General features: G+C 38.7%; 1 protein-coding gene across 1 annotated transcript in view; it reads left to right on the top strand.

Annotated features, from left to right (window-relative positions):
- The window catches only part of LOC134647498 (cell adhesion molecule Dscam2-like), a 62,096-nt gene extending 36,893 nt beyond the window's left edge, over window positions 1-25,203 (top strand). The window contains exons 6-27 of the mRNA XM_063501849.1: window positions 6,587-6,740; window positions 8,448-8,596; window positions 17,939-18,029; window positions 18,408-18,589; window positions 18,699-18,844; window positions 18,974-19,109; window positions 19,231-19,350; window positions 19,446-19,622; window positions 19,912-20,056; window positions 20,136-20,284; window positions 20,525-20,732; window positions 20,812-21,037; window positions 21,126-21,360; window positions 21,581-21,708; window positions 21,784-21,952; window positions 22,258-22,384; window positions 22,899-23,071; window positions 23,164-23,346; window positions 23,659-23,838; window positions 24,099-24,287; window positions 24,543-24,827; window positions 25,067-25,203. Of these exons, the coding sequence (XP_063357919.1) occupies window positions 6,587-6,740; window positions 8,448-8,596; window positions 17,939-18,029; window positions 18,408-18,589; window positions 18,699-18,844; window positions 18,974-19,109; window positions 19,231-19,350; window positions 19,446-19,622; window positions 19,912-20,056; window positions 20,136-20,284; window positions 20,525-20,732; window positions 20,812-21,037; window positions 21,126-21,360; window positions 21,581-21,708; window positions 21,784-21,952; window positions 22,258-22,384; window positions 22,899-23,071; window positions 23,164-23,346; window positions 23,659-23,838; window positions 24,099-24,287; window positions 24,543-24,827; window positions 25,067-25,203 (3,689 nt within the window). The remainder of the gene's footprint in view (window positions 1-6,586; window positions 6,741-8,447; window positions 8,597-17,938; window positions 18,030-18,407; window positions 18,590-18,698; window positions 18,845-18,973; window positions 19,110-19,230; window positions 19,351-19,445; window positions 19,623-19,911; window positions 20,057-20,135; window positions 20,285-20,524; window positions 20,733-20,811; window positions 21,038-21,125; window positions 21,361-21,580; window positions 21,709-21,783; window positions 21,953-22,257; window positions 22,385-22,898; window positions 23,072-23,163; window positions 23,347-23,658; window positions 23,839-24,098; window positions 24,288-24,542; window positions 24,828-25,066) is intronic.
- Window positions 25,204-25,222: the final 19 nt, after the last annotated feature.

Below are 25,222 nucleotides of genomic sequence, written 5' to 3'. Positions count from 1 at the left end.
GTTTTTGCATCTCGTGTCCTAGAGTCACTCGCTACGGTCTAGATTCCAAATAATTGTAAAATCTACCAACTACCAACTCACCTATTTTATATTATATTTCTTTATTTATTCGAGTTCCCTTTTTTATGTATATATGCTCAACTATATTTAATATTATACTAAATACATGCTTTGCCTGACTATATATATTTACATATTCCCAACCCACTCACTTCCATATCAAATTTCACTTTTTTTTCTTTTTCTTTGTCTTCATGTATAAGTTTGTAATTTGTGTTAAATATTAATTAGGTACTGAATCACATTTTGACACTGCCTTTACTGTTCTGAGCTATCTTCTTGCCCTGGGCTCCACGGAAGACCAGCGCTATAGCATATATATTATGTTAGAGCATATGCTGAGTGGTGTCCATTTGTAGCCTCTATAGCAGCATCAAAACTACGATTATTATTGCATGTTAGTTTAAGCTACTAATAGTTTTAACTGTTTAGTGTATAAGATCTTCTTTCTTAAATGTATATGTGTGGTGCTGTATGTAGATGGTTTTTGCAATAAACGTTTTTCTATTCTATTCTATTCTAAAATCTTTCGCTACCTCGGGACTCTAAATCAGCACTCACAACTAAAACTGACTTTGCTCTCTTGTTGGACGAATAATTATTCAATTTAATTACCCTTGTGACGAATATTAGAACAAACTTTAATATTTGATAAACTAATTAGGACCTACAGCAGACAAAATGTTAATGCCAGCTGCTATTAACTTCTTGTCAACATCAGAATTTAATCAGATGCTGGGCTGGGACTTCATTAAAATTGTATTAGAATTTGCGGTAATGTAGCAGAACATTTTAGATTTTCAACATTTGCATCGACGACCTGAGGGTAAAACAATACAACAATAATTAATTAGTGGGAGCTTCCAGGAAAACATGTAGCCTGAATATTTGTTTTGCAATATTTGTTTAATTATGAACAAATCCGTACTAGGCGGAAAGAAGTTGATAATTCGAGATATTTTATTGAAGAAATTAGAACTTAAAATAAAATTACATAAGGTTCAAATTTCTTCCATTTTTTCCCGCCAGTTATCAACTTATTCCTGCCGTGAACGGAAATATTTAGGTACATTTACATGTTGTACCTACCACTGATTATTGCCACGAGCCATGAGCAAAACACCGTAGAGTTGATGAACTGTTTTATTTCTCCGTAATAAAATAAAACTTCGATCACGCCAATGATTTGTTTTTCAAGTTACTTTTCATTAGGTAAATTCACATACAAAATATCTAACTATAACGAAACTAACGAAACAAAGTAATTTTCTGTTTATTTCAACGTAATATAATTGTGTCGCTTAACTTCAAACTTGTGTAAATCCATTCGACCCTGTCAGCAAATATCTACCCTATTACCTTTTTGCCAGGTAGGATTACCCGAATTTGGAGTTAAGCAACTCAATTATGGTCTTTATTTGATGTCAGAGTGTATCAGTTACATTCATGTTAAGAGCCCGTACCATGAGTCACTGACAGTGTCAAAACTGACATTTACGCTATCGAGAACGTAATTTACTTTCTATACGTCTCGTTTGCAGGTAGCACTAATATGCTAGTACGAGCGGGATGTATAGAAAGTAAATTACGTTTTCAACGGCGTTTATGCCAGTGCCAAACTGATGGTAGCCGTACAGGTACACCAAAACATTTCCTGTTTCCGCCTTCAGATTCACGTTACAATGAAATTGAAATACCATCTTAATCTTGCAAACAATGCTCGCTAACAGAAATAAACAAGCCAGTTTAAAAGGAACCATTACACTGAAAGGGGTAGTCAACAATTACGCAATTAGTCCATCGGGGTGGAATATTTTGTTATTAATATAAAGCTAACAATGCAACAAAGTTGGCGCTGTGCCAAATATACGGAAACGGTTCAAGTAACAAGATAGGCTAATAGTTTTCAGGATACTTTATTTTAAATTTTGGTTTTACCGCGATAGCGCTTTTGAGTATGTAATAACCTATTATTTTAATATGTGTTTTGAATAATGTTCGTTTTTTTGATCTCAGAAGTTGCTCTATCTGAAATAGAGTATTTTTAAGAATGTAACATCTAATATTATGCATCCTGTTTTTTAGTTCGATATATAGATAAGTAAACAGTAATGTGAGTTTGCGCACATTACCAATACATTTAGAGCTTTATACGTATTTACGTGTCGTACATTAAGCAGCAGAAGTTGCTAAGCGGGCGAGGTGTTCAAAATTACCTTGACGCGCTCTTATTCTCTTAACAATAAAGTCGCGTCAAGATCGGTTTTGAACACCTCGCCCGTTTAGCAACTGTTGCTGCTGACTGTTGCCTTTAATACCGATTTGTAAAACATTTAACATTCATCTACACTGATACACTCCGACACCGTGATCGCTATGTAAATAAATACAATTAAAATAATAAGTAGGCACTGTACGAATAGAGACGTATTTCTCAATGGCATTTTGGACGCCAATGACCGATATATCCGCACCGTAGGTTCAACGCCAAAGACCGATTAATCGGTCACAGACCACAGAGCAACATAGACCTACGTGCATATGCATTTAAGGCTCATTCTCTCATTTCGTGCAAATCGGTGAGATTCTCTCGATTTGTAATTTTTCTTTTAAATGGTAAACTTTTGAGTTTCGTCAATTTGTGGATTCATTTATTAACATTTTTCTGCTAAAGGCACCTTTGTAACGTTATTACTTTTTATTTAATAAGGCTACTGGTAATGAACTACGCGCTGGTAATGAATTCGGCCGAGATGGTAATTTTATCAGTGGACGGTAATGAAACAAACTTATGAAATCGAACATAAAAAAACTATTTCGAGAAAATTAACACCAATTAAAATCAACAATATTAAAAACGTGTCTTAAGCACTGCGGAGATGATCAAACCGACTTGACATACACTTGGGGTTGACAATCTCAACTTATAATTTTCAAGCTAGATGGTACATTTACCATTTACTTATCATCATTATAAGTCGAGATTGTCAACCCCAAGTGTTTGTTAAGTCGGTTTGATCATCTGCGCACCATATCACATAAAACATAGTTTTCAAATTTTTAAAAATTAGCATAGACAAAATATATTTCAATCATTCGCGTTTTGTACCTATGTAATTTTTTTTTATCGTTTTAACCCTATAGTGTGGGGTGTCGTTAGATAGGTCTTTAAAAATAAATAGGAGTTTGCAAACAACATTTTTTGATAAAGTGAATCATTTAGGAAATAATAATTTAGAAAGAACAAAAAACGGTTATTCCTTCTAACTTTTGAAAAATCGATCCAAAAAATATGAAAAAAATCATAAAAATAGTGCTTAATAAACTCATTCAAACAAAATTAAAGCAAACTTGAGAGACTTTTAAGACTTTTAACGATAACTCATAAACGGCTTAACTTCGTTTATGAGTTATCGTTAAAAGTCTTCCCTTCTTATTTTATTTAAAAGCCTGGCAACCCTTATTTGTGACCGGATTTTCGCAAGCAACCCTATAACCACATAATAGTGACCGGAAAATGATAGGCAACCTACATAGGACCTATATGGGATTTATATAGTACAAGTTGTATACTTTCCATTGGAACTTATTTCGTTTGTCAGACAGATCGGTGAAATTTGAAGAATTTTTTTTTTCAAAAAATAATTAAAAATAGTCTTGACCATATTTCTTTAAGCAACCCTATTTATTTATGTTCAGGAACATATTTTCTTTCATAATATGTAAGTTTCATCCGTCAGACATATCGGTGAAGGTCGACCATCTTAGACTACAAAGGCTCCCCGGTTGGGCTCCCCTATTATCATATACAGTTTTAAATGTTTATAACAACGTAAAATTTATAATAACTAAGCCTCTTTCCATTAAATGCACTGCCTCGAATATATTATCATTACCTTCTTAAGTCATTCATTACCTTCCCGAGTAAAATTCGAAGGAAAAGAAGTGAATGAAACCGATATGAATGAAGTTTTGGAAGTTTTTGTCGCCTACATCAGTTGGCATCAGACGTTAATTTTGCAGAATAAACCATCTGAAAGGCGACACTAAAACACTTCATTACGTATAATTATAATAATGTACACTTGCTACTTACTGTATAAATCACGCGATGGCGATGAAGACTAACGAGAACCACACTCCTTCCCGACAGGAGAGATCGTATATATTTTCGCTAACAGCGGCATACGGGCGTCCGCTACGAGTTCACGTGGCCAACTGACTGACGAACAATGTGTTGCATCGGTGGTAGGCGCTATATACCCTCGCTATATAGCAAAATATAGCTAATCTATTTCTCGCGTCGGTAATTAAGAAATTACTTGAACCATACACTTATAAGGCTGTATAGTTTTTATTATTTATTTCTAGCTTCTAATATTATACGATTTAAAGCTTAACTAAATAAGTCATTTATTGAACAAACAACGAATTTTCTATTTGTAGTATCTTAAGGTTAAAATGTAGGTCAATGTTATATCTTCACGCGTTACATGTAGAGATGAATGAAAAAATTGGGTGTTAATTGTACATATAAAGAAAATACATACCTTTTTAGAATTGTTCATTGGAGAGACATATACTTTAGGCCCTATGTTACAACCTTGCATTAACAGATATTCGAAAACGCCACCACATTTTTGGTAAATTTCCAAAAACACCGATTTGCACGAAATGCGAGAACGACCCTATAAAGTTCAATTTCAGTTTTGACACTTCGGTGACGTGGCGTCAGCGTGACAGCTTTTGTGTTTGACACGGCGTCGAAAAGGTTAATTCTGCTTCAGCTTGTAACATTCGCCACACAGTAAAGTATCGCCTGTCGCAGCGTCCGGCGTCAGGCCGTGTAATAAAGACCTCACGACCGCTGCCCGCGCGCAATTTAGGACCCCATAACTTGCGTGTCTGCATCTAATTGTTGCAGTGTGTGGTCCTTGAAGACACTCGTAATATTAGAGTATTTTGACTGGAATATTGATATAGTGTAGTGTCATTGTCTATAGGGGAGACCATGCAATTTAATATACCTACATATACGTAGGTACTATACCTAACTACTAGGCATCAGTCAACAAACGAAATTTGTCTTTAAGTAAAACTATCTGTCGACCCTTAGTATATAAGCATGTATCCTTAGTTTTATATTTAGGTATGTAGTTTTGTAGTTTGTAAATTACCTACTGTATAATTAGTTATATTATTTTTTTACATTTGTTATATATTAATTTATAAATACCATTTTGTATAAATAGTACCTACCTAAAGTGAAAAAATAGACTGACAGTATTCATCAACAAATAATTTCAGAAAATATCTACATAATTTGAACACCTAAAAATGTTGTCCTTTTATTATAAATTTGCCAATTTTATCAACATACCCGCTTCACTAAGCATAATTAACTGATATGAAAAATCAGCAGACTGAAAAATTTTCCTATATTACAAATTTGTATTCCCGTTATGAATGAATAAGCTCTTACAAAGTAAAAAACGTGTTTGAATTTTTATCAGGTATTTTCGGAACTAGTATTCTAAATCGCTGGTGATGTTTGCGCACACTGATTGGAATGTGTTTGGCGCGTGTTGATTTATCTAACAATCCGTTGTTCGCAATCATACTGACATGATACGAGTATGATTGCTGTCACAGCGGAACCAGCGGAAATATACAGTAGACAAACATGAACTAATGGAAATAACTATAATATCATAAAGTAAATATTAGGTAGATAGGTATCATTCAAAAAGCTGTATATATACACACTACTAATATAGAGGTTTTAAAAACAATTATAAGTACTAAAAACTGAACAAACAAATAAACAATAGGTAGGCACGATTGTAAAACAAGACTTACAACCGAACAACTCTATCCGTAGGTTACTTGTACATGTAACAATGTTTTTTTTACTGGAAGGGAACCTCGTAGTAGGATACTTACTATATATCCCTAAAAACAAATATGTTCATACAATATAAATGGCTGTCTACTCATCGACAGATTGATCGACAGATTACTCAAAACCTAGCCTGTGTATTTGTTTTCCTTATGGGAACAGTCGGTAAACTTTATCGTCGTATGTGCCTGCCTAACATCAGTCTTATTGTTTTTCTTGGCCTTTTTCCGGTCATTTACGGTTGGCTTCCCGTTGATGGTTAGCTTAATGTTTGCGCCTATCTCGACTCATTAGGGGGATGAACGGGGAATATTTATTTATGCTTATGTGACTGTAATAAATAATGATAACGGATCTCGGCGGCTAGTATCCGAAATATCATTTATCCATACTACATACATACTATAACTAATGAATGTACGTGTATTACTCTTAATTCGACATAAAACAGGGAAGGTCGCGAATTCAAACTTCCTTGGCGTTTAATTTCAAAGCGTTCCAATCCGGCCCGCCGACAGCGCTCCAATCCGGCCCGCGGGAGCCAAGCTCAGCCCTAACAGCAGACCCCTGACATATATGATAGGATTTTTGGCATTTAAAAGGTTAAATAACGACTATTGTTCACAGACACAGCACCCGAGTTGCATTACACATTCATCGAGCAGGCCTTGCACCCGGGACCGGCGTTGGCAATGCACTGCGCCGCGTCAGGCTCGCCGCCACCGCGGTTCACCTGGCTGCTGGATATGCAGCCCATAGAAGAGCTCAATACCCCACAAAGGTATGTTCTTATGCTGGTGAGTACTGCAGTAATTGTAACATTCGAGCACGAAGCCCTTCAATAACGCAAAGGCAAGGTTTGAAAGCTCCGCCCGGCATTTTGGCCAATGCAATGTATGATTTAGACATCAGGAGCTTAATAATAGTACACCGCAGAGATAATTCGTCACGTCATGCTCCGTGGAAACCCCACTGTCTGTTTTGTGATTTATTGAAACGTAATGCTGATGTACACAATATGTACTGAATTAGTACATACTTAAAAAAAATTGTACCTCAATAGATCGAGAGTACAATTAACTCAATTCGGACTTGCTGTAGAGCATCTCCCCAGCAACCCCAAAATTTATTTAAAGAAAATTCACGTAAATACTTACTTTTTAGCAAATAAGACGCTGAAAAAAAATTGTACTGTGGTTTTTAACGTTGAATCAGTTAGCCATGGCTAGTTAAATTACCTAATTGTCGCCAGGACGCAAGCGCCTCCAGCCGACTTCTCAAACGTACGAAACTTTGTATTTTTATATACAATGGGATACACACATTTTATTTATGTTATGAACTTGGTTTCTGGTGAGAGTTCCAATGTTATTTTCCAGGCTTTATTTCAAACAATTATCGCACACTTTCAGGGGTCAGTCAGGGCAGCAAAGTTTGCAAAACTTTGTTTTTTAGCTGTCTCATTCACCCCCCAAAAGTGCCCCCTATGTTTAAAATTCATTTAATTACGTTACATGTCCGTCTTTGGGTCACAGACTTACATATGTGTACCAAAATTCAACTTAATTGGTTCAGCAGTTTCCGTTCCGTTCCGTTTTTTCCTTTTGAGGTACGGAGCCCTAAAAATAATTAGGTACGTTTATGATCAATGCACCATTGCTGGTTGACAAGAAAACATTGGAACTTTCACCAGAAACCAAGTTCATAACATAAATAAAACGTGTGTATCCCATTGTATATAAAAATACAAAGTTTCGTACGTTTGAGAATTCGGCTGGAGGCGCTTGCATCCTGGCGACAATTAGGTAATTTAACTAGCCATGGCTAACTGATTCAACGTTAAAAACCACAGTACAATTTTTTTTTCAGCGTCTTATTTGCTAAAAAGTAAGTATTTACGTGAATTTTCTTTAAATAAATTTTGGGGTTGCTGGGGAGATGCTCTACAGCAAGTCCGAGTTGAGTTAATTGTACTCTCGATCTATTGAGGTACATTTTTTTTTAAGTATGTACTAATTCAGTACATATTGTGTACATCAGCATTACGTTTCAATAAATCACAAAACAGACAGTGGGGTTTCCACGGAGCATGACGTAATTCGTCGTGTGTTACCATAAATATATTACAGAGATTGGTAGCATGATAAAGCACATATCTAAAGTAAATTTAGTACGCATAGAGAGATATGAGATACAGTCAAGTAGAATGCTAGTCTCTTTGATTGTGAACCGAACCTAAATACCTACTGTGACAAGTCAAGTGTTACATAAAAACATAACAACATAACATAAACATAAGTAGATGTATTCTGACTGTAATTTAATATCATCTTCCTCGCGTCTTTCCAGCGTTTTTTTGCCATGCACACGGCTCATTGGAGCCTGGGGTCCGCTTGGCAACCAATCCTTAATGTGATACTTCTTAACTTCTTAAGTAAATATAACCATATGAAGCACTAATTTTAACCACATGTTTTCTTAATTACAGAACCATTAGTCAATTCATGAGTGCCAACGGTGACGTGGTCAGCTACCTGAACATCTCGTCGGTACGGCCAGAAGACGGTGGACGATATACTTGCCGCGCGCACAATTCGCGAGGCGCCGCTGAACATTCCACACGGCTCAACGTTTACGGTATGTACATAAAAGCAGTGTCTTGCAATGTGACTTATCTGCATCTTGCCAATTGGATCAGGACATAAACTCTATGGCAGCTATTTTATCGGCAGTATGGATCGTCCTATCCATAGATTCATGCCAAGAAAAGTCTGCAGCGATTTTGATAGCCCACGCAATGCAAGTGTTATTTACCTACACGTCATAAATTCATAGAAGTTTGACGGTTAAAATGACATTGCACTGCGTGGGCTATCAAAATGCAGACTTTTCTCGGTCTGACTCTATAAAGAAAGTAAATTATTTAACATTTATTTTAAAGAAATAGGTAGTTTATTCGATGTGAAATATTAACATTTATCTAAAATTTAGATACATTTAGTGACAAGAAATAAAATAGTAGGTAATTAGGTATTTCAATTTAAATGAAAGAAAGGAGGCATAGTGATTCCTGAGAGTACTAAGACACGATGTCACACACAGGTCATCAAAAATGATTCGTCTATCTATTGTTTTAATATTTTGTTATCCCTTTGATCGCCAAAGATGTCAATGACGTGCGCGGCTACAACCCAATATCAACCTTCGTGCATTCCGACAAGGTTCACGATGACGCGCCGCATAGACGTGGCGTTCAAAGGGTTAAAGTGACTGATTTCACCCGCCTATTCAACTTCCCATTGATCCTATTTTATTCCCTTCTTCTTATTAATAAGCAAATTACAGAACGTGACAGTTTATGGTAAATTATGTAGTAACACATATGCCTAGCTGTCTTGAAAAAGCCGAAAAAACGTCTCCTACCCGTGACCATTTTAATATCAGGTTCCTGAATGTGTTGCCAATTTGAATTTTGAAGATTAAATTGAAATGATGCTCATAGTTAAGGTTTTAAGTAACAAAAAAAGGTTTGATTAAAGCATGAAACTTGGCACAGTTGTTCCTTATATCAAAATAAGCCGATTAAGATCGGTAGCCCGAGGGACCCACCGCTTAAGCCCGAGAGGGGGGGGGGGGTCAAGTAGCGCCCCGCCCGGCTTCATTCTAAAAATTCTAACAGGCCCCGTTTAGCTAATAGGTCATATTTGGTATCAATTTCGGATAAATCAATAACGTAGAATTCATTTCTGGTATAAAAAATTGCAATTTGTTGAAAAAAATAATAAAAAAAACACAAAAAATCTAATTTTTCAAGTGTAATTTTTGTTTTTTATTTATTGTCAAAATTAAACTGCTTGGTTTTTCTACATACAAAAAATATGACGATAAAGACTATTTAATGTAGATTTTAAAAACATAACTTTTACTTACCTTTATGAAAAAGAAATTGCATTAAAAAAACATATATCGTCCCGCGCCGGTGAATATCTTGTTACCGACATAGGCATCGATATAGACAACATCCGAAGTACACACTCTGGAGACCGACTAAATGTGTTGTTTATTATTGTAGATCATATAATTAAAGATAGAAAGCCGTACATAATATTTTATTAGAAAAAAAATGTGTCGTTCAGTGAAAAAGGGACCTTGGAAAAATTTATCATAGAGCCTCTCTTTTGTATAGAAGCATAGTTAATTTCAACCACTCCATGGACTCCATGGTCCCTGTTCTCAATGAATAAGAAGTAAACTGTAAGTATTATTTAATCTACTTACTTATTACATTATAGAATAATTTGCCAGTAACTGGCCGCTTTAATAACTAGCCGCTCTAAACTAGAAATGAATTCTATTCACCTATAAACAGAATTCATTTTAGTATAAGGTTCCAAAAACTGGCCAGCTTTCAATAACTGGCCACTGGCTAGCCTAAAATGAATTTTTGGTTTTGGGTGGCCAGTTACTAAAAGTGGCCAGTTACTGGCGAATTACCCTACCACACTTTAATTTTGCGTCTTGTGTCGTAATAGAGTTCCTTCCCCAGACACATAAATGCGTACATTTCATCATTCATGTAGTTGCATCGCGTTTTTTATTCCGGTTTGCATTTACTTCTGGTCAGTTTCAACCATATTCTGACCAAAGCAGGTGTCAGACCAGTGTGGAACCCGTCGTCTGCTTCTTGCTTCCATTCCCAAGAAGTCTGACGGACTGAGCAAGTTTGACGACGAACTAACGTCTGAACCTAAACATCAACCCCTTGGTACACTGCGCGTAATAGGGCATTTATATGGCTCCCTTTTGTTAGAAGTAGGTATACATTATGGAATTTAATAATAAAATAATTTAGCGGTGACTTAATCTCATAGAACAGGTATAACATTATACAACTCTTCATTTCAATATCCCGGTATAACTTGCCTTCTTCAATATTGCACTTATTACCGATCATATAATAACATTTTAGTATTTTAGGGGAATGCTTTTAGCCACTGCTATTGCTCCATCTTGTAAGAGCTTGAATCCTTGTAGTGGTTTGGTTGAACTCTGAACAGATTCCATGCTTCGAATTCACTTTTTCTCCCCTTTCCACTGAATGCTCGAAACAGGGGTAAGACTTCCGCTCTTTTAGGGTAAATAAAAGATAGTTTCCTTAGCTTATAGAATAGATAATTTTATTAGCTTAAAATATAATTCCCTGACCTGGATGCAATGGTGTGTCATGTGATATAATTGTGTTTTCCACTGTGTCAACGTGAGCCCACAATTCCTGTAGTTGGGGAAATATTCGTACGCATGAATCTAGTCTAGCTGCTATGACTACGTTCGTGTCTACTGTGCGTATCAATACCTTGCAATGACTGTTTTACAGCATCTGCAACTAGGGCCATCATATTAAATGAATCGGACTTTTCATGGTTCTTGGAGTATTCGGAATCTCACGAGGAACATTACTTGTGACATGTTTCTCTACACAATTTCGCGATGGCATAAATAAGGACTTTTAACTCTTCGAAGTTTTGTCAACACAGTGTCTCAAAATGATTTACCTAGTGGTAAAGAAATGAGTTTCACTAAAAGATCAGTGGTTATAAGTGAAGCTTACCGTCATGGTAAATTAAACTCTAATTTATTTCTATCGGGCCCTGAAAAACCAGGAGTCGTACTCGTATTCCAAGCATTCTCTCGATCGACCTTGTAATACTGTAAGCTCAATAAGACTTGTGATGTGGGTACTACATGATATATATCATATATATTTGATACATACACTCAAAACATCCATAGGTAATTCAGGAACAAGTATTCACGATAAACAGACAAATAAATGCCTTCTAGAATTTGAACCCGGGTTCCCCATTTAATATAAGGTGTATAAAAGTGAGATCTAAGCATGGACCCTTTTTAGCCTGGCCGATACAAGGATTCAAGCTCCTACAGGATGGAGCAATAGCAGTAAATAAATAGCATTCGCCAAAACTTTATTATACCTTTATATGATGATAGGTGAAATAACCTTGTAAGCAAAGTAAAGTGATACTTACAGATAAAGCCGTTGCTAAATAATGAAAAAATGCCCGAAATAATTATTTACATGAATCGACTACTGAAATAGAAGCAGCCTTATCAGGATAGGATTATATGTTTGGGGTCAGACTTTAGTTCCTCTTTAAACTTGCTCAGTCCATCTTCTTGGGAATGAAAGCAAGGAGCAGACGACTGTTTCCAAACTGTTCTGACAACCCTGCTGTGGCCAGAATATGGTTGAAACTGACATATATACGTGAATGACGAAATGTACCCATTCATGTGTCGGGGGAAGGAACTGTATTAATACACAAGACGCAAAATTAAAGTGTGGTATAATGTAATAAGCAAGTATATTAAAGAATACTTACAGTTTACTTCTTATTAATTGAGAACAGGGACCATGGAGTCCATGGAGTGGTTGGCACTAACTAAATACGAGTATGCTTCTATACAAACACGAGGCTGGCTGTGATAATTTTTTTAAGGTCCCTTTTTCACTGAACGACACATTAAAAAAAATTGTACGCTTTTCTATCTTTATAATAGAATCTACAACAATAAACAATACATTTAATCGGTCTCCAGAGTGTGCACTTCGGATGTTGTCTATATCGATGCCGATGTCGGTAAAAAGATATTCACCGGCGCGAGACGATATAAGTTTTTTTTATGCAATTTCCTTTTAATAAAGGTTAGTAAAAGTTATGTTTTTAAAATCTGCATTAAATAGGCTTTATTGATATATTTTTTGTATGTAGAAAAACCAAGCAGTTTAATTTTGACAATAAATAAAAAACAAAAATTACACTTGAAAAATTAGATTTTTTGTGTTTTTTTATTATTTTTTTCAACAAATTGCAATTTTTTATACCAGAAATGAATTCTACGTTATTTATTTATCCGAAATTGATACCAAATATGACCTATTAGCTAAACGGGGCCTGTTAGAATTTTTAGAATGAAGCCGGGCGGGGCGCTACTTGACCCCCCCCCCCCCTCTCGGGCTTAAGCGGGGGCTCCCTCGGGCTACCGATCTTAATCGGCTTATTTTGATATAAGGAACAACTGTGCCAAGTTTCATGCTTTAATCAAGCAAAAAAAGGTCATTTCACTTAACACCCTCACTATCACGTTTCGCCGGTTTCATTTTCCTTCGCATTGAACCAATAGCAAGGTTCGTGGCAGCAAGTAGGTATATGTGTTTTTTAGAAACCAATTGGGTAATTATTTCAGCATTTTATAATTTTCTGATATCTTTTGTCGTATGGGTAGAGTAACGAAAGCTGACACCGATTTTATATCTTAGTTGTGACAGTTTAGCTGTTGTTTAGTGTTCTAGGCAGTAAAACAACTAGTACATAATAAAAAAAACTATATTAAAAACAAAGAAAACGATTTTGTAAAAATATCTAAAGTTGAGGGTTGGTAGATTAGTAGATCTCAGAGGTGGTTCTTTATACAATTGAAAGCGAGCCCGTATTCACTTGCACGCACTTAAGAGCGAGTGCCACTTCCCTGCTGTGCGCTTGGTGCTGTGGTGGTTGCGCATGTAAGTGGTGGTGACGTCACGGCCTTGAGGTCTTCACGGGTCAGCAGGGCAGCAGGTGGACTCCGGAGCCAGTGTTGGTAGTGTAGGTGGTAGGACCCCTGGAATTTATCATTATTGGACATTTAGTAAAATGTCCGATTTTGCGTTACTGCCTGCAACATTTCGCCGCGTTAAGGAAAAGCACAAGATGAAAGTGCAGAAAGCAGGAAGGCAAGCTCAAAGCATTAAATAGTGATCAGTGATGTAGTAGAAACATACAAAATCAACTCATTACTATGGAGTAAGTACTTATGCAGTGAAAACTATTAAATTCAAAACATATAAAGTGGAATTTATATTGAAAAACAATAATGTTAAACTATAGCAATTAAGTTATACTCTAGTTGTATTTAATCTACACATTTATTTGGAAATTGCAAATCATGATTTCACTTTTTAGGCAAGATTCATTACGAGAAACTCATTACAAGAAATTCATTACGTTACAAGGAACAAAGGAAACCAATTGTACAGAATTACAGCGGCGAAGCGTAATAAAAGGATCTTAACTACAAATTAGGCTAGGCACACACCTTATTAGGAAGAAATAACTATCTAATGATATAATTAGCACATAGTAGCTATAAAATATAATTTTGCAACACTCACCCGAGCGGGGGAAAACACTAACGCACAAAATAAATTTAGAACATGATAGTTTCTGATGCAATTAATTAATTTTCCGACGGTACATTTTGGAAAGGTTGCATGAGCCCATTATTAAAAATTTAGCTGGAGCGAACACATCGCGCCGCCGCGGAAGTCCAAATGGGCGAGCTCCATGCACGGACACCCCTCGCGCCCCGCGATGACGATACACACGTCACATACGTGTTTCGCGCTGGATAAGCGCCTACATCACCACACGAGCAAATATTACTATAGAATTATTTAGTTAGGCACTTATATTTTAGTTTTACCTAATATAATTTATTTAGTTTTAAGATTATTCTTAGTGTATTTTATGACAAAATTGATCATTCAAGGAGCGTCAAGACGCTAACGTTACATACCCCCCTTAATTGGGAAGGGTTTTACCTAGGTGAAATCCTCTATCGCTATACTGACTCATTAGCTACCCGCCCTGAGCACTAATTTGCCACATTCTTCACACATTTGTACCAATCTGTCATTCTTCGTCTTTTAGAACGCCGTTGCATATTAGAGTATGCTTCCAGCCTCTTTCATACAGAGTAATTGTAATTTTTTAACTTTTACTCGCTGATAGCCAACGATAGATGTTAAAATATTTAGCGGTCTCAATCTTTTATATATTTGCGGTCCTATTTGGAGTATTAATTCTTAGTTAAAAAATATATATATATTTAATAGTACAAGAAAATCAGTAGGTAGATACTGTATTTCTTTTAATACCAAGAGATTATAGTAATGAACCTGGTAGATGTTTCAACACTGTACCCTCAGTTAGTTAAAAAATGTATATATTTAATAGTACAAGAAAATCAGTAGGTAGATACTGTATTTCTTTTAATACCAAGAGATTATAGTAATGAACCTGGTAGAGGTTTCAACACTGTACCCTTAGTGTATTCGTATAAAAAAAAAATTATACTTTTAATAGGAACGCGTGAATCGCGTGATACTAGAATGAGACCGACACAGTCGTTTTTTTTAATAGAAATATTTACCCATAGAACTAGAACAAATCAATTTAAGGCTCTATGACCTATAGTTAGTAAGTTTTAAGTCTTTTATGTGCCAATCACCCCTGACACCAACTTCGTACTCTAACTCTGCCTTTTGCAATGAGAGATATTTAATTTGGTAAGACATGTTTAGCCCGTAGGTGCGTGTTGCAATATACAAATTACAATTAAGAATAATAGCAGAAAATTATTTTCAGAAGAACACAGAAATAGAAAGAAGCAGAAAGTAGTAGAAATCACTTAAAAACTAGCTAGTTAACAATGATCAGCAAAATGTCGGTAGAAGAAGAATAATTCGAAACTAGTAAGTTGCAAAAATCATTAACGTGTATAAGCACAATTTTGATGATCACTAGGAAAGACTTATAGCTAAAAGAAACAACCAACACCAAAGATTACTAGATAATACTACAGCAAGCACAAGTGAATACGGCTCGAAACCTATTATTGGGCGCCAATGTGACAGTTTAGCTGTTGTTTAGTGTTCTAGGCAGTAAAACAACTAGTACATAATAAAAAAAAACTATATTAAAAACAAAGAAAACGATTTTGTAAAAATATCTAAAGTTGAGGGTAGGTAGATTAGTAGATCTCAGAGGTGGTTCTTTATACAATTGAAAGCGAGCCCGTATTCACTTGCACGCACTTAAGAGCGAGTGCCACTTCCCTGCTGTGCGCTTGGTGCTGTGGTGGTTGCGCATGTAAGTGGTGGTGACGTCACGGCCTTGAGGTCTTCACGGGTCAGCAGGGCAGCAGGTGGACTCCGGAGCCAGTGTTGGTAGTGTAGGTGGTAGGACCCCTGGAATTTATCATTATTGGACATTTAGTAAAATGTCCGATTTTGCGTTACTGCCTGCAACATTTCGCCGCGTGAAGGAAAAGCGCAAGATGAAAGTGCAGAAAGCAGGAAGGCAAGCTCAAAGCATTAAATAGTGATCAGTGATGTGGTAGAAACATACAAAATCAACTCATTACTATGGAGTAAGTACTTATGCAGTGAAAACTATTAAATTCAAAACATATAAAGTGGAATTTATATTGAAAAACAATAATGTTAAACTATAGCAATTAAGTTATACTCTAGTTGTATTTAATCTACACATTTATTTGGAAATTGCAAATCATGATTTCACTTTTTAGGCAAGAGGGTAGAAATTCATTACGTTACAAGGAACAAAGGAAACCAATTGTACAGAATTACAGCGGCGAAGCGTAATAAAAGGATCTTAACTACAAATTAGGCTAGGCACACACCTTATTAGGAAGAAATAACTATCTAATGATATAATTAGCACATAGTAGCTATAAAATATAGTTTTGCAATACTCACCCGAGCGGGGGAAAACACTAACGCACAAAATAAATTTAGAACATGATAGTTTCTGATGCAATTAATTAATTTTCCGACGGTACATTTTGGAAAGGTTGCATGAGCCCATTATTAATAATTTCGCTGGAGCGAACACATCGCGCCGCCGCGGAAGTCCAAATGGGCGAGCTCCATGCACGGACACCCCTCGCGCCCCGCGATGACGATACACACGTCACATACGTGTTTCGCGCTGGATAAGCGCCTACATCACCACACGAGCAAATATTACTATCATGGTCTAATAAAACATGGTCTTCTCTTCCCAGAGTGTCACTTGCCTACGTCACAATAACATTGCCACTTTATTTCAACATAACATGTTACATGGGTACATTATATCTATGGTTAATAAGTTAAAATATTTCTTTATAATTTTCATTTATATGTATTTTATCTTAAATTTTACAATTACACGTCATTTTTAATTATTCGTTAGCAATATCTTCCGATTCACCAAAGAAATTTCAGACGTTCGGGTAATTCTGTTTACACTACTGGCAACACAGGATAGCGCTGTCACATTTGACAATCCGCCATTTTGTCCCTGACCGTCATCCTTGTCGAACGCGTGTTAATTGTTATTTCCTTCTCGCTCAGTGTCAGCAGTCGCAGTGTTTTCCAAACTTTTCACGTCGTAAGCTTGGTAATTAATGTTTTGTTACGAAAATGGTTGGCTGCTCTATTCGGAACTGTAAGAGTAGGAGTGAAAAGTGTAGTATAGATTTGTTTTATTTTACTATGGTTCTACATGAATAACTTAAAATTAATGCCGTTAAAATAATTTTGACCGTTGGTTAAAATTCTCCCACATTTTAAAGTTTGAGAACTTGTAAACAGCATGATGACGTAGGCAAGTGACAGTTAGGTCATTCGCGAATCTCGGAAGAGAGTACCAGGCGGATTATATTATTATACCATGATTACTATAGAATTATTTATTTAGTTAGGCACTTATATTTTAGTTTTACCTAATATAATTTATTTAGTTTTAAGATTATTCTTAGTGTATTTTATGACAAAATTGATCATTCAAGGAGCGTCAAGACGCTAACGTTACATAGTAAATTTTAACCGTGCAGGACCTACTTACTAATCCCACGCTAGCTCTTATGATTATGAAACAAACTATATCTTACCTTAATAACTGCAGGGTAAAAATAGATTCGTCGATTTGCAAAATATTTAATTTTGGAAATGCCAGTAGAAGACTTATCAGAAGTTTTCCCATACTGCGCCGTTTCTCTAGAATTATATATTTTACGACTATTTAATTGATAATAGAATTCAATGTTTAATGTAGACCTCCGGTTGGTTTCCAGGTCACCCGTCAATTCGCAGCGTGGGCCCGGTGCGCGTTGTCGCTGGGGTGAATACTACAGTCTACTGCCCCTACTCTGGATTTCCAATCAGGTTGATGGAGGTGCATTTGCTTAGTAAACTTATAAGTTTCATTTTATTTCCTTTTACCTTTTTAGTCGTTTGTTCTTCAGTTACCCCTTACCTATATGTTATATTTACAGACTTCTCGATCAGGTTAGTAAATTGGTCTAGGTATTTTCCTAAATTCGTCCCTTTTTTCTATACTAGCGCTGAACTTACCTATTTCGCACGAGCATTGTGTACTTATATTCATAGAAGAACAATAAAACATAAAATAAAGCAGTACAGAAATATTCTTACCTTATAAATTATGCCAAATTGAGACCTAATTGATCAGGGGACTGATGTCTGGGGACATCAACATACACTTAAAATACCAAAAATGTTGACTTATCTCTATTTTTCCAGTGAGATAGTCTGGCAGCGCGGTGGTATGGACTTGAGCCCCAACGGTGGGCGTGCTCTCTCAGGGATGGGAGGCGAGCTATTGCTGTGGCCGGCAGAACCCGCAGATGCAGGTGTTTACTCTTGCCGGGTCACAGCACCTTCGGGACAGTACGCGCAGAAAGATATACAGATTTTTGTAAGAAGTAAGTTAAAAAAGCCAACCGTGAATTCTATTAACAACTCAAGATTTCCATTCAATCAGAGTAGACTAAAAGAACGTCAGTTATCTAAAAAAATAATGCTTATTTTCAGATCCTCCGAAGATTTCGGGATTTACATTTCCTCCCGACCTCGTAGAAGGTAGCTCAATTCAAGTGCTGTGTGGCATTACGTCTGGTGATAAACCGGTATACTTCTCGTGGTTGAAAGATGGACAGCATATCCCTTCAAATCTTCAGGTCAGCAAATCATGTGTCGATTAGGTACACACGTGTTTGGATGCCATAGAAAATTGATAAATCAGAAGTTCCAAAATATAGGGAAAGTATAAATAGATCCGTCTTCATCAATGCAATTTTACGTTTCAGGTGCAAGAAAAGTCACTTGATGAGTTCAGCTTCCTAATCTTCTCACACGTGACTTCAAAACATAGCGGCGAATATACATGTGTTGCTACCAACTCTGCTGCCGAAGTGAACCACACTGCGAGACTTGCTGTCAAAGGTTTGTATTGTTGGTAACTTCTTGCGAATCCTCCTAGATATGTATATTTAGAAGCCAATGAACATTAAAAAATAAGAGGTGTTGGAAGAGGTATTTTTATATGAGTTCTTTGTTATTACAGTGGCGCCGTCTTGGGTGTACGAGCCTCAAGATGTTTCCGCTCTTCTTGGCACTCAAATATTGGCGCACTGCGCCACTAAGGGCTACCCAGAACCTAGAATCATTTGGCTCAAAGGTCATGGTAAGATGTTGTTTTAATAACTTAAACCTACATATTATTGTCATGGCGTATAGGTACGCAATTTATTAATCAAACTTGTCGGTATCTTTTATCAGGTTCCGGTGTAAACGACTTCAGGCAGGTATCGAACTTGGATCTGCAGTTCTCAATCCTGTCAAACGGTTCGTTGTCAATATCTCCGGCGGCGCATCATCACGAGGGGCAATACATGTGCCGCGCCGAAAACGGCATCGGTAGAGGACTATCTAAGATCATCACTGTCTCTGTCAACGGTAAAATTACCAGAAATATCGCTACTTTTTAAAGCATAAGTATTTAATTTTAACGTTCTGCTGCTTATGTCCATACTTTAACAATTTGTTAACAAACAACAGAATTATGTCTCTTAATGTTTTTAGTTATGTATTTTGTCTAACATAGTCAAATTTACTTTTACATGTGTCTGTTTTAGAGGCTCTCGTTTTTAAAAAAGCTGTAATATACGTACCTACTGAATATACATATTATCTGATCCTGATGTTGAATGGTTACCCCATAATTGTGTTTGCTATACATCTACAGAGCCAGCACACTTTGAGTTTTCATCAAGAAACATGACAGTCAAGCGCACGGGGCAAGCAACACTGGTGTGCGAAGCGCGAGGTGATCCACCGCTCGCATTGCAGTGGACACACAATATGAAACGTGTAGACTTGACCACATACAGGTAATATTTAAAAAAAATGGTGTGTGTAAGCAATGCAATATAGTTGACTAGTAATTTGAAAACCGTATTTATGTTTCAGAGTGTCTGTCTCCGAGAAACGCTCAGACAGTGGTGTCAGTTCTCAACTGAACATCGCTCACGCCGAGCGACATGATTCGGGCGTGTACCGCTGTCGCGCTGAAAACGCTTACGGGAGAGATGAACTGCTCATCTACCTGGCGGTTCAAGGTACATTACCTAATGATTAATTAAATATGTAATGTAACCTCCTTATCGATCTCTAATATAATCAGTTTTTATTGAAAAAAATATGAATTGGTTTAGGTAGGTATATAATTTTGAATGGGGGTAAAATTCACCAAATACCTCTATCATCGAGTCGAGAGTCGAGTCGAGTCTTGATTTACAACATGCACAATTAGCATGCGATATGTAATCAGACGTAAAACTGTAAGGTATTTTTCACAGAATTCCCCGAAGCTCCCCGGGGGCTATTCGTGGCGCGTTCCGACACACGTGGCGCTACTATCGCCTGGCGACGAGGGTACGACGGCAACGCGCGGGTCCGAGTATACCGCCTGCAATACAGAGTCGTCGGTGACCGGCACAGACCTGACAGTAATGACTGGACCGATGCGCCTACCAGAGAGGTGCCGGCAGACAGAGTTTACGAAAAGTAAGTTTGTTTATGGACATCACAAGAAGTTCTTCGATGCCGACAAGCTACTTTTTTAATACAATTATCATTGTTTTAGGCAAGAATCTTCAGACCCAAACGCAGAAACTATGTTGGAGTACCGTGTAGAAGGTCTTCGACCTGCAACTGCGTATGCGTTGCGACTCGCTGCAGTAAACGCTATTGGTGATAGCGATTACTCTGAGTCAGTTATAGTGCAGACTAAAGAAGAAGCCCCGTCAGAACCACCTCATAATGTCAACGTTCAGGCTACGGCCCCAGGAGAGTTACTAATAAAATGGGAGGTATGTACCGCAGAAAAGTTGCATGAGCTTTGATGATTTTAACAATGTTCCCTTTTAAAAATTAATAGCCATATTCTGTTACCCTTAGGCACCGCCTCAGGACTCATGGAACGGGCAGCTCCTGGGCTACGTAGTAACGTGGCGCGAGGCGGGCGCCAGCGACAACGCGACGCGGGCGCTGACTGCTTCGGGCTGGGGCGCCACTAGCGCCACGCTGGCTCCGCTGCGAACGCACGCGCATTATGATGTTCGCGTTAGAGCATTTAATGCTGTAGGCGCGGGGCCGGCGAGCGCGCCGCTCACAGCTACTACATTGGAAGGAGGTAAGAATGAATGAATAAAATTACCTGCAGCCTGGTTATGTTCACTACTACATCATAGTTCTGTAACAAATATTGCACCATTCCAGCAAACCATCATCAACAATTGGAAGGTTGCTTATGTTTACACGAACGCACCTAGGCTCCATTATGTCAATTATGTGATTAATTAATTGAAATATATTCCATAATACATATATGGTTGACGGATTTTTACTCATAGTGCCCGAGGCAGCGCCGCAGCGTGTGCGATGCGAGGCTTTGTCAGCACAGTCCCTGCGTGTGTGGTGGGAGCCCCCTCCACCCGCACTGCGGGGAGGAGTGCTGCTCGGCTATGAAGTTGTATACGAGGTTAGAAAACTTTGTAGTGACTTACGGAGTAAATAATTGTTTCAAATTGTAATCTGACCTGACATTTTGTTATAGGCAGTAGACGACCCATCAGGACAGGTAGAGACGCGGCGGGCAGGTGGTACCGAAGCGGTACTGCAGTCGCTACGCCGGGCAGCCAACTACTCGCTCGTGCTTCGAGCTCGCACCGCCGCCGGGCCCGGCCCGCCTTCATCGCCAATCACTTGTACCACACATGAAGACAGTTAGTATGATTACAGTAATCGCATCAAGGAAGGTGAAGATTTAGCGAGCAAGAGGCTGTTAAGCAGTTTTTACCTGTGCTGCGAGCCACTTTTACTGACCGATAGCATATAGTTAATGCTTTTTACATCTTTGTATTAATACGAGTATACTGAACAAAATATAGAACAATACATGTTCTCGGTTTTTCTAGAGAACAGTTTATGACGACAAAAATTGTTTTGCAGTAAATAAATGTTTATCGTTCTGAAGGTTAAGCGAACCACAGCAACGATATGGATTTTTACTCAACATAATTACCACCAGTTCCAGGTGCGCCAGCAGACATCAAGGCATTGGCAAACTCAGAGAGCACGATCATTGTCAGCTGGCTGCCGCCTGCGCAGCGGAACGGCCGAATCAAGCACTACACCGTCTACAGCCGGCCGCAGCGGTAGGTCCGAGGATTAACTCAATAGAATTATGTTTACCAAGGTGTTTGCAAACTTGAAGAGCACGAATTTTGTCGAGCTGTCTGCTAACTGCGCAGCGGGACGACCATTAAATCGTCAACAGCAGGCACTTATTTCACCACTGTGACAATTGTCACCTGAAATATTAACAATTCACCGTACATTGCTGATCCAACAAGTAAACATATTGACGCTATCAGATGCGTCAGGTGTCAAAGTTGGTGAAATATGCGCCAGAACACGAAGGTAGGTTCGAGGATGTAATCAAAAAAGCGTTTGCAAACTGAGAGGGCACGATCGTCGTCAGCTAGCTACCGTACATCTCATATCAACTCCGTCTATACATGCAGCAGCAGAGCTAAACAGGTTGATCCGGGTAAATTATGCATAGAATCCACCAGAAAATGTATCGTTAGCTATTATTAATTTTTCTATCATAATTAGCAGTTAAGTACTTATTATTAATAATATGAGAGTTTGAATGCTTAATTCCAGGGTCAGTCCGCATAATCATCTCATGGTGATTCACAAAGACGAGGAAGAGGAGTTTTTCGCCGAAATACGTGGACTGCAAGAGCACACGCTGTACGAGTTCTGGGTGACCGCCGCCACTGCCTCTGGAGAGGGCGAGATGAGCGCCATCGTCGCCAGAAAACCTACACCAAGAGGTTAGTGGGAAATTGGCGGTGTAACCTGACGAATATGACTCTTGTTCTTTGTATCACTTTATGTACTAACCGCACTTCATTGTACTTTCCAGCTCCAGCAAAGATCCTCTCGTTCGGCCGTCGCATCGTGGCAGCGGAAGGGTCACGCGTTCGACTACGGTGTGCCGCTGCAGGCTCACCAACGCCGTTGCGCGTTTGGTCACGGACGCGGCCAGCGCCACCTCTCGCTATAGATCCCAGGATCGTTGTTAAGGACCAAATCATCGTTATACAGAGTAAGTTCAAATGCCTGAGTTTCTTGCTGTTGTTGTCTGTACATGTCCGAACACGTTTTGTGATCGATCGATGTAATCTTTTATCTTTAAGTTCAACAGCTTTTTAGTGTTTCTTCCGCGCCTTTGCTTTGGAAAAGCGATTTTAAAATCTCAACTTGACTACTTATCAACGAAATTGTCACGACTCACAATGCATTTTACGTCCGCAACACCTAATAGGGGATGATTGACTACTTACCAAACTGTCTAGTTTATTTTTGACCTATTTATTTTTTTGTTAATAAGTGTTCATTCAGCCAACTATTATTTCAGAACTGGATCGTAGCTTGGCTGACAACTACACGTGTACAGTGAGCAACCCTTGGGGCGAGGAGCGCGTGACGTGGGAGGTTCGAGCGTTGAGTCCTGTACCTCGCCCATCGATCCGGCTGGCCGGTGCTGCGCCAGCGCGATTGTCATTGGCTTGGGACGCACCTCCTAGTCCAGTACATAGTAAGTACCTAATTGCTGACAAACACAAAAGTTTGATGCGGAACTCGTAAGGTGCCGTAGATACCCCTACCGTAACATCCAGCAGGTCATACCCGCTAACTTCCTGTCCTCCTTTACGTATGTAGCCGGAAGCATCGCTTGTGAGCATAGAAAATCTTCCTCCGCCTCCTGTACGTGTTCTGACTGTTCTGACAAACAACAGAAAAATTTGCTACGCAGATAAGAACGGCGCATTTAAACTGGCACATTACATTCCACAGGCTACACGCTGGAGTGGACGCGCGCGAACGAAGCAGGCTGGGCTGTGACGCGGCTGCCGGGCGAAGTACGCACGTACACGCTCGAGCGGCTGGCGTGCGGCGCCGCTTACCGGGTGCGTCTGCGCGCGCACAACGCCGCCGGGCCTAGTGAGCCTAGCGATGAGCTCGTCGTCTCGACTAAGGGTGGACGTGAGTATTCACATTTCTTCTCTCCTTTGTGAATGAAGATTGTGAACGAAGACGGCTAGGCCGTAACGCGGCTGCCGATGCCGGGCGAAGTACGCATGCACAGTGGTTCAATAATCTCGCCAAATCATGTCATGTGCTGGTCGTCTGTTCAACGGTTTACCACGTCACGGATATATTTTTATGCTTTATAATATTAGTAAAATTTACTATAGATGTGAAGACTACCTTCATCGCATTTAAAATTACTCTTTCCAGTTTCAAAAGCGGCAGCAGAAAAGGATCTCATCACCACCAACAGCACCTGCGTCCGGCTCAACCTCCTAACATGGGACAGCAACGGTTGCCCGCTGAGCCTACTGCAAGTCTCAATACGAGGGTTCGACGAGTCAGCGTGGCGGTCGGGTTCCGCGGTCCCCGCTGAACCGCTGGTGTGGTGCGACCTGAATCCAGCTACGTGGTATCATCTGAAAGTGGTGGCCACTAGTTCCGCTGGGACTACAGTTGGGACGTATTATTTTTCTACGCTTACTGAGGAGGGAGGTGAGTGCTGATGTGTGTAATGTTCAATGATTTCAAGATAAGATTGAGATATGTACCTACTAGAAAGCGTCATAAGACTTAGGTACCTGCTTATAATACCAGTTTACATAAGCTCTTTTTGTCGTTACGTGTGTGTTTCTTTTTAAAACTTCGGCTGCGTCTACATTTGCAGGTCACTAATAACTACCTTTAGGTACAGTATACACCTAGTAACTACTTTCATAATTATAAAATTGCAGAGCGCATCCCGGCACCAGCACACTTCCCGCCAGGCAGCGGCGGCGGCGAACACACCACATTAGTCATGGCTGGCACGGGTTGTGCTTTGCTCACCGCGCTGTTGTTACTGGCTGTACTGGCGTGGCGGCGAAGGTAATCGTACCGTATGCCAGTAC

This window comes from Cydia amplana, chromosome 4 (assembly GCF_948474715.1).
Source record: "Cydia amplana chromosome 4, ilCydAmpl1.1, whole genome shotgun sequence".
NCBI lineage: Eukaryota > Metazoa > Arthropoda > Insecta > Lepidoptera > Tortricidae > Cydia > Cydia amplana.
The sequence above is the reverse complement of the archived record's forward strand: the minus strand, read 5'-3'. Positions and strand labels throughout refer to the sequence as shown.